Source organism: Gavialis gangeticus, unplaced genomic scaffold, assembly GCF_001723915.1.
Source record: "Gavialis gangeticus isolate Ggan-Ray unplaced genomic scaffold, GavGan_comp1, whole genome shotgun sequence".
Classification (NCBI taxonomy): Eukaryota; Metazoa; Chordata; order Crocodylia; family Gavialidae; genus Gavialis; species Gavialis gangeticus.
Genome location: NW_017729025.1, coordinates 82,442,647 through 82,453,106, shown reverse-complemented (window position 1 = coordinate 82,453,106; position 10,460 = coordinate 82,442,647). Strand labels below are relative to the sequence as shown.

The 10,460-nt window shown below is 44.2% G+C and overlaps 1 protein-coding gene across 2 annotated transcripts in view; it reads left to right on the top strand.

The window, feature by feature from the left end:
- INO80 (INO80 complex subunit) overlaps window positions 1-10,460 on the top strand; it is a 317,697-nt gene that overhangs the window by 238,009 nt on the left and 69,228 nt on the right. For both annotated transcript variants that reach the window (XM_019519030.1, XM_019519031.1), the window contains exon 26: window positions 5,259-5,399. In XM_019519030.1, coding sequence (XP_019374575.1) covers window positions 5,259-5,399 — 141 coding nt within the window. The remainder of the gene's footprint in view (window positions 1-5,258; window positions 5,400-10,460) is intronic.

Here is a 10,460-nt window from a genome sequence, read left to right as displayed (position 1 = left end):
AATCTCTGTTGATGCACCCCTGGGCTTAAGCACAGTTCAGCTCTTCAGACCCTCTCTATCATTGTGTTTAACCTGTTGCTGTCAGGTGGCTCAGCTTTTTCTGCAGAATCTGCTGGATTCACCGAACTCGGAAGACCAGTAGTAAGTACAACGAAGCATGCCTGGTTGCACTCACAGGTCTAATGGAAATTCAGCTTGGGGATATGAAGGATTCCCAAAAGCTTTGTCCAAAACTCTGAGCTAAAGTATGTTGAACCTTGAATTTAGCTGCAATTGTTTAAAAATGGTATGATAAATTAAAGCATCTCTTCAGGAAAAAGGATTTAATTATTGTGTTGCATGCACCGCTTATGTGCTTACAGAGTCTCTTAGAATTGAAATTTACTTCGTTCAGCAGCCTGAAACCAAAGTAATAGTTGATCTATATGCTATTGTTCAGATTTGCCATATTTTTATGTTGGGTGAACTGGAAAAATGAAAGTCCTATTCTTAACATGAGCCTGTTTTGAGATGTTCGCACAGAGAAGCTCCTTAAGTTTGCATCTAGGCTTCAGCAAGAGAAAAGCATGTCGACAACCCCACAGAAAAAAAAGAAGTAGGGGAAGTCACTTCCTGCATACTTCAAGTCAACGCTTCAATTTAAAGTTAAAATAGGAATTTATGGCAATTGATAAAAACAAAAATCGGGATTCTTTTAAGTGTTTTTTTTCTGCGACTGAAATATGGTGACAGGTTAAACATCTTCAGCAAGTTTTGCTCTTATTGGCATTGGAATTGCAATTATGAATGTGTGTTGTTGAGAAGATATTTTATCTGCAGTTGAGCATTCATGCTTTTACTGTGTACATTATAAACATAGCATTTGAGAGTAAGTCCTCTTCCTTTTGTTTTCCTTATTTTTAAAGCAGGAATACCCAAGTTTTTTTCCTGGAGGGCACATCTCACTGGGGCCCACATGAAAGGAGTCTGCAAAGCAGTATTTTTTATGTTCAGTAGATGTAACATAATAGGTCTGTGTAACACATCGGGGTCCCAGAGGGTGGCTGACACACCCCCTGGTGGCTCCGTGACCATGCCTTGCACCGCCCCTAAGGTGCTCTACCCATCTCTCCTGCCACATCTTGATGGAAAATAAGTAGATAAAGGGAGGCTGCTCCCAGACCTTTGCTAGGCCTCAGTCCCTGGTCTTGGGCTCACTGGTATTAGCCTCTGTAATCTCAGGCCCCTGACTGATCCTCTGTAGTCTATGGTGCCCAGCTGGGCACCCAGAGCTTTATGGGCTAATTGTATGGCTCCATAACATCCCCTTACCATGCTCCATGCTTCGTGGATGTTACCAGTACAATGTCCCTTTGTTGGGGCCTCAGCTTCCTTGGCTTCTGCCCCTTCACTCTTGCTAGGCCTACCAGCCTAGGCCCACTCAGTAGGACCTGGCTTTGAGGTGCTAGATTCTCTTGTCCACTCTCAAGTTATTGAGCCCCTGGCTCCTGTATATAGGGCCCTGGCGCCTCTTTCTGCACCCCCTTGCTGGCACTGGGCCCCTGGCCCCTGTGTGGCTCACTTAGCACTCCGGCCCTGAGCCTGCCCCTGGCAGGGTCAAGGTGGTCAAGTGCCCCCCGGACACCAGTGAGGTCTCTACCTCCCCTACAGCCTCTTCCACAAACCAAGGGTGAACATAACATAAATACAAGCCCCCAGGCTATAACATAAATAATAACATGCAGCAACCTTCTGTCCCTTTAAGCATATAAGCCTCTGCTTAGCCCAGCGTCCTGGCTTCCCTGAGCAGAAGCTCCTCCTCTGGTGAAAGCCACAGAGAGACTGCCTGTGCTAGCCCCAGCCCTGGGCTTCAGTGCTCCCCTGGTGCTACCTGCATCGGACCACCTGACTGGCTGCAGGTGCTGGCCAATTACCACATTGGCCAGTCGCACTGGCAACCTGCAGCTGCGGCCCCCTGCCTGCCTGCAGAGCTCCCTTGTTAGGCTGCTTCCTCCTGCAAGTAACGGGCCCTGGGGCTCTCTGTTATGGTCTAACATATACACAGTTACGATAAGGAAAATCACAGGGCTACTGCTGATGTTTTTCAAGTCAGTTACTGCTGAGCAGGCAGTGCCCAGCCTCACTGGCCAACTGATTCCTCTGAAGGTAGGCACTATTAAAATGTCCTTTTGCAGGCTGGATACAGATGCTTTCATGGGCAGCACTTTAGGAAACCTGTTTTTAGAGCATGGATGGTCAGCCTGTAGCCTGGGTGCTACAAGTGGCACAGGCAGACTCTGTGTGTAGCACATGGCGGACTGGGGACGGGACAGGCAGTACAGCAGCAAATAGTACAGGGAGCAAAAAACAGAGCATCAGATCAGGCAGGGAACAGCTCAGCTTTGCATAAGGCAAAGGGATTGGAGTGGTACTTGGGGTATGGGGCTTATTTGTGGCACACCTGCCAAAAAGGCCCCCACTGTTTTAGAGAATGGTGGGAACCAAACTGTGAAGGATCTGGAAGCCTTTGTTCCATATTGTTTGCAGTCAGTTTTGCTGCACAGAGGCTGGTGACTGCACCTTTGTGACAGTTATGCACATTCTTATTGATATTTCCACCTTGGTTTCCTGGTTTCTTGAATGGAGGTAGATCGTCTTAGAGCTGTATCTGTATCTTGTTCTGTAACTTTATCCAGTCCTTTCCCATGTATGTGCATCTGGTGGGAAGCTATTTTTCCACTCTATCTACTATCTGCTTCATCCTCAAATATATACTGGAAGTACATGTCATGAAATTCACAGAAGATTATTTCTCATGCGACTTGTTCATGTTACACAGAAAAAATGGAGTTGAGAACTAGGACTTATGTGCGCATACGAAAAATATTGAGTGACTTCCTATAAAGGGGCTCAGGGCATATGCATGTACAAACTATTCTTAAAAAGCGTTCCTTTGTTTTTTCCTGTGCTTCTAGTTGGGCTGAAGCCAACATAGCTTACCCTTTGATATCAGTGATCAATGGAGAATTAAACAGTGAAGATATCCTTGGGAAAGTGGGTATGAAATTAACATTTCTTAGCAAACTGTTGCTGTCTAGTAGGGATGTGTGAAATGGGCCATATTCAATTTTGATTCAGATTTGGCCTGAACTGGGGACAGCAATTCAATTAGTTGATTGGGATCACTGTCCTGATTCGATTCGGCCGAATCCAAATCTGAAGATTCGATGCTGATTCAGAGAATCAGTGATTCAGCCATAGACACAACTTTAAATGTTTTTTCTACATACCTCAAAGTACCAAGTGTGGCTCGTGAACACTGCAGTGGTGGGGCAGATGGAGAGTCCCACAGGAGCATGGGGGCGCCCCCTGCATGCTCAGCGGCGAACCTGGAACTGGACCAGAAGTACTTCCAGTCCACTTCCGGGTCTGCCTCCGAGTGCGCGGGGGGGACCCCCCACACACCCCCGGCTTGGCGATCAGCCACGGGGGGGACCCCAGGTGCCCTCCCCAGACCCAGGAGGCACCAGTCGCCAAGCTGGCAGGGTGTGGGGGGTCTCCCTGGTGGACCCGGAAGAACTTCTGGTCCATTTCCAGGTCTAATGCCAAGCGCACTGGGGACCCCCCCCGCACTCCTGTGGGATGATCTGTCCACCCCAGCATCTCAGCATTCACAAGCCACCTGGTACCTTGAGGTATGTAGAAAAACATTTAAAGCTGGGTCTATGTCTGACTCTTCAAATCTCGCCAGATCGATTCGGAGGGTTCTGATTCAAGTCAAAGAAATTAAAGGATCTCCTGATTCTATTCAGATTTAGAGATTTGGCCACCAAATCGGGCTGAACCTCCACCAAATCAAATCGGCGACCAAAGCTTCACACAGCCCTGCTGTCTAGTACCCCAGGAGACCTCTCTAGGTTCTGGGTAGGGAGAGATTCCGTTTCCCCACCCATTCATATATTACTCTCTGGGAAGTAAAATGTTTATGTGCATGTATGTATATAAACACCTGCAACAGTTACAGTGGCTGCATCTACACGAGACACTGACTATGCAGTCATTACTGCACAGTCATTTAGTACTTGTATAAACAGTTATGGAGTTACTGCACAGTAGTGTTGCCAAACAGCTTTTTCATGACGCTGACTGCGCAGTAGCTTGTTACTACTGTGCAGTAGCATCGCATCACACTTCCTGCTGTGTGACCTTACTGCACAGTAGTAATGAGCTATTGCACAGTCAGCATCTCATGTAGATGTGGCCATTATCACAGTACCGTACGTATTGTCATGGGACTTTGGAAAATTCTTGCTCCTGCACAAATCTTAGTTAGGGAAACATAAATTCAGTCAGAGTTCGTGAATTCCAGCTTGCTGCTAGCTCTAAGTGAGAAGCTGACCTGCTAGGTGCTGCAGCTCTGTTTTCAGAGTTAGATCTGACTGAGTGTACTTGGAGTTCTTTGCTAGTAGCAGGCAGGGCTACTAGCAGAGGTTTGCCATGAAAATGGTTACTTCCCTTACATTTAAGAGTTTAAAGTTATTGGGGCAAAATAACAGATTTTGTCTTGCCTTTAATGTGAATTTGCAACTGGTATTTTTCTTAAGTGCTTGCTTGGACTGTGAAGTAGTAGTATCCAGCTGAAGGCCCACTGATGGTTCATACATCTCTGACTGCCCCTCCTCCTTTTATTTTGTCAGATTTTGAGGGGGGGCACTGAGGGACCTGATGATAAATTTAGAGGAATTTTGCCTAGGAAAATAACAAAGATTGGAAAAGGGATACATATAGAAACATAACAGTCTGTTAGTTTCTGATGTTTTTGTAGTGCTCTGTCTTGCTCAGGACTTTTCTATCCATGTATGGTATCCTATAAAGATTATGGGAGGGTGGGTCATTTCTACTGGAATAGGCACATGCTTTTCTGACATTAAAAGCTACACTGAAAACATGCTGAGGAAGAAAAATAATGTCTCCAATTCTAGAATCTGTCAAAATGAAGAAAAGAAAGCTAGGCCAGCTCCCTTTGGATTAAAAAAAAGTGTGTGTCAATGTCCCACCTTAGCAAGGTTTGAGAACTGAATAAAGGACCCTGCTGTAATAACTAGGGGTACAGAAAATCCTTTTCATATTCAGTGACAGGACTATGTTGAGGTCTGTGTTTCTGAGGAAAATTCTTGGTGATCGTTAATTATCAATTATTTTTTCTTAGCAGGGTTAAACAACTTGAAATAATTTTGTTATTGGCTAAACTAATATTTTTTGGTTAATTTTGTTTTTAGAACCTTGTGTTCAGTAGCCACTGTAAAGCAGTTACTGGCTTTTCAGACCACGTAATACATCGAAGGAGATCAGCTACCTCATGTGTACGGTGCTGTCAGGTCACTGAGCTGCCGTCCTTTCTGTGCATGGCCAGTCCACGGGTAAGTCCTGCAAAAGATATTACTGCAATAATGGAATGTATTCTTTTGAATAACTGCTTATGAAGCTGTTCACTTATGCAGAGAATCTTGTCTTTGGACATAAAATTATTTTGTGTACTTAAAGTGCATTCTGAAGTTCTGTCCCCACAAAGTTACAATTTCATCTACTGTTGCACGAAATTCAGAAATACATTGGTGTGTTTGACCTGGGAAAGTTATACAGCACTTGTTTGCAAACTGTTTTTGAGTCTCAGACCTCTTTAAGTTTTCTGTACAGCTGTGCACCCCATGATGCCATGGCATAAAGAATGAACAAAGTAACAACTATCACTGTAACTACACTGTAAGGTCTCCAGGAACCCTAGAAATATTCTGAAGTTGTTCATTGTTTCTTTTTCTTCCTTTTCCTCCATTTAGCTTCTTTCTTATTCCTGTCTTTCACATACTTTTTAGAACAGTGATTCTTAATCAAGGTGCTATAAAATACTTTAAAGCAGAGGTGGGCAAAATGCAGCCCATGGGCCACATGCGGCTCGCCAGGCCATTCTATCCAGCCTGCGGGACCCCTAAAAAATTTAGAAAATTAATATTTATCTGCCCTGGGCTGCCTGTCATGCGGCTCTTGATGGCTTGCCAAATCTCAGTAAGCGGCCCTCCATCCAAAATAATTGCCTGCCCCTGCTTTAAAGGATGCTATGAGATGCTGTGCAATGAGATGCTGTGCAAAAAAAGGACAGAGCATTTACAAGATAATCCCAGAAATTTCAAACAAGAATTCACAATGTCAAAAATATGCTAAGTTCTTTGCAACCGAAAAATTGCTGTATACTTTTCCATAGTAAAAAAGGGGAGCTGGCATTTTTCTGGGGTGCCTTAAGTCTTATGGGATTGAGAACCACTGCCCTAGAAATGTGCTGTGTAGCCCTGTTTGAAAAATACTGTCATACAGAACTGATAAGATAGTAACTAATGCAGTTCTATGGAAACCACTCCTGCTGTGTAGTTAAAGAAAATATTTTTTTTCTGTTCTAGGGGTAGAATTATCCATTAAATGGTTGGTTAAAAAATGTAGTAATGTGATACTTTGCTGTTAAATTCTCAAATACTTTTTTAAAAAAGGGAAGTGAGCATAGCATACATATTGAGGGGGAGGAAGGACAAAATTGTAGTAAGGCACAACCAACTGGAATTTGCAAAAGTAATGGTTGTTTCTTCCACCACTCTGTCCACTGTGAGCATTGAAAAACTATCTTTTTCTATTATAATGGTGTTTATCTGCTCCTTGGCATGTAACTTGCACCATGTATCACTTCTGATCTATAGTATTCTGTGCAGCTGTGATGTTTGTGTAATCGCTTACTTAAAGTCAAATCAATTATAGAGGCAAAATGTCTGGCCAGTAGCATGCTGTTCTTGCAGCATGTTTTGCCTCTTCCAGTAAGGTGTCTCTCTTTAAATTCTCTCGTAGTCTCCAACATTATAAAATATAGTGTAGCTGTACTTGTCAAGCAGACTATAAGCAAACTTTTAGGCTCAAAGTACTGGGCTATTTGAAGAGACTGGAGAGCCTTTTATCAAAAGCAATCTTTAGTGAGGAGGAGTGTGAGACCTGTTTGGTTGAGGGCCTATATGATGGTTCTTACTATTTTAGCCTGTACTTCAGTGTCCCAGTATTTAGAAATTTCTCTTTCTGGCATTTCCAAACACTTCTGAAGGGTAAGTGGCACTGGCCAGACAGGTTTCCAATACCAGTTGCCTTATTAAGCAGCATTTTTAAATTATGTGTAACACTCCTTGTCTTATGAAACTCCTGTTCCTCATTGTTTTGTTTTCTGATGTTGTATTCTCTTAGTTTTTGCTGCTTTCCTTTTTATTCATACTTGTCCTCATCTTACCTAACTGCAATAAACATGATGGGACTCTGGGGACCCCAGTGAGAAGCTGTTTCCTTTTTGTCAGTTTGAAAACACATGGACACTTATCTTTCTTCCCCATCCTCCTCTAACATATACCTTTCTCTGTAATATATGCAGTATATTTCTCAATGAAAGTTATTTATGGAGACTGCTCATCCAGAATGTTATAGAGACTGAATTTAGCAAATATTCTTGTATACATTGCATCCCATATGAATGTGTGGTTTTTCTTTAAATCAGAGACTTTGCCCCTCCTTATAATACTGTAGGAAACCCATTTTTACTAGACTTTGATTGCAGCACCCTAGGGATACAATTGTCTTGCTTCTGAATTCACAGCTCTGTAAGTATAACTTTTTTGTAATAGGAAGCTTCATGCACAGTGCTTTTTTAATACAAGCTGAACCCTTGAGTCCTGGTTTTCCCAGTTGCCTGGATGACCTACAGTTTTTGGGAAACAGCAGAAAGTGGGAAAAGTGGTGGTGTTTGTTCAACTACATGCGTTATGCTAGGCCTCATAGCACAGTGATGGGCCATGGTATAAAGGTAATTGTGCTGTAGAGGTCTGATCTGAGCATATTCTACAGTGCCCTTAAAATTGATGGAAAGTGAGGGTGCTCAGCCCCAAGCACACAACTCACAGCCAATGTCCAAAATCACTCCCTTAGGTTGTCATGTTTCCTGACTTGAACTTAATAATCACCATGACTGATAGAGACTTGGGGGTCTCAAATGACCACAAGATGAACGTGAGCCACCAATGCGATGCCATAATGAGCAAAGCAAACGAAACTCTGGCATGCATCCACCAATGCATCTCAAACAAAACCAATTATGTTATCCTCCCATTTTACATGATCGTAATGAGGCCACAGCTGGATTACTGTGTCCAGTTTTGGGCCCCCCACTTCAGGTGGGACGTGGATAAGCTTGAGAGTGTCCAAGGGAGAGCCACCCGCAAGATCAAAGGCCAAGAGAGCAAGCCTTACAAGGAGAGGCTGAGGGACATGGGACTCTTCAGCCTGGAGAAGAGAAGGCTCGGGGGGATTTGGTGGCAGCCTATAAGTGTGTAAGGTTGTACGTCAGGATCTGGGAGAACAGTTGTTCACCAAGGCTCCCCAAGGGATAACACGGTCTAATGGCCACAAACTTCTGAAAGGTCGATTTGGACTAGACATAAGGAAAAACTTCTTTATAGGCTGAGTGTCCAGGGTCTGGAACAGACTCCACCTAGAGGTGGTGCATTCACCTACTCTGGACTCATTCAAAAAGCATTTGGATGCTTATCTTGCTGGGATCATTTGACTCCCCAGAAGACTTCCTGCCTTTGGCAGGGGGGCTGGACTTTGATGATTTCGCAAGGTCCCTTCCAGCCCCTTATGTCTATGAAATCATCCTCTACTTAAGGGGTCATATCTGGGCCAAAAAGCTCTAATTCTGCCCATATTTTACTAACAGCAGGCTGATCCCCTCCTGCTGTTCAGAGCGCTGTTCCCTTCCCTCCCCTCTGCACACTGCACTATCAGTTTTCATCACTACTGAAATTTGCCCCTCCAAATTGTTGTTCACCGTGCTTTTTGGTGGTGTGTTTTTTCAGTGGAGGCTGCAGTAAGAGGAAAAGAGCAGGGATGGCTAGGGTTGCAGCAGGAATTTGGCAGCCTGTGGGAATAACCAGCTTGCAAAGAATAGCTTGCCATTATTAAAAAGGTTGCTGATGCCTGCTGTGCTTCACTGTGAGTAAAGAGTCGTACTTGGAGAATAAGAAACAGCCTAAGTGGGGCAAAACCCCAGATATGCAAGGAATAACTCATGTGGCATGCTTGACTTCTACTCCCTTTATCTTATGGTTCAATAAAATGTGAAATCTTTCACTCTTATGGGCAGTAATTACTTTTATGGCTATGAAAAGCCTTCACATATTATCCTGTATAGCTCCAGAAGTCCAGTCAACCACCTGTTCTTGTAGGGGGAAAAAAACACCCTAAACACAGTGGTGGCTGGCTGCAAAGGAGTTGGGAGTAAGGACATCTGCTTCCAGTTAGTCTGCACTTTCAAGCCTGATGTCTGCTTGGAAGCGATAGCAAGCTAATAAAACCCTTTCTGCTTGGGGAGAGGCAGCAATAGTAGTAAACGTATAGAGACAGGCTGGGAGCAGAAGTCCCTTATCATCAAGCTACCCAAATGTTCCACTTCTAATCTGTGTTTGTGTTATAGCTGGATTTACCACCAAGGTTGATTGAACCTGTAGGTGTGGGTACTTATGCACTGCTGCTTGCCGAAAGGAACATAGCAAATAAAACTCTGCACCCATGACCTGGGTTCTTCTCTTTGGCACCTTCTGGCATGAATTCATCTTGTCCCTTGATTCTGGGGCCAAGTGTCTGTCTAGATCAGAGGTTCACAATCTTTTTTTTTTTTTTATTGTGCACCCCTTCCAGATTTACCAGCTGCCCGCCTACCCCTGCTAGCATACATTTTATATTTTAGCCCCTTACATGCCAATTATTATAATGAAAATTAAATCTGCCCTTATACAATTTGTCCTGTATACCCCCCAGCGATGTCTTGTGTACCCCTAAGGGTATGCATACCACAGTTTGGGAGCCTCTGGTCTAGATCTTCCAGAGCAGTAGTGGCACATGCGTAAGTTCCATTATATCAGAGCTGTACAACTGGCAGCCTGTGGGCTGCGTTTGGCTTGCAAAAGGTTAATGTATGGTCCTTGGGCTCCCATCTGGCTGCTGTTCCACCCCATCACTTTAGCTGCAGCCCTTCAGGATTCCTCTCCCTTTTTCATCTTCCTTTTCTGCTCCTGCCCTAGGAGGTTTGGTGGTGTGGCACTGCACTGCACAGCACAGCCTTGGAGCTCATGGCACAGAGCAGCAGGGAAGCCCAGGACTGAGGAGCTGACAGTGAGGGGCCTCTACAGTGTGGTGTAGTGGGGCTTCCACGACCCATAGTGATGTGGTCTGTGTACAAAGCAACCTCAGCCAGCCCTGCATTAGACTGTTCAAAAATTGACAGTCAGCCAAAAAAATAGATGTGGATGAAATACAACTTTGCTTTAGTTCCATTTTATATCGTAAAGGCTTTTTTACTGCTATCTGTAACTGTGTGTGTGTGTGTGTGTGTGTGTGTGTGTGTG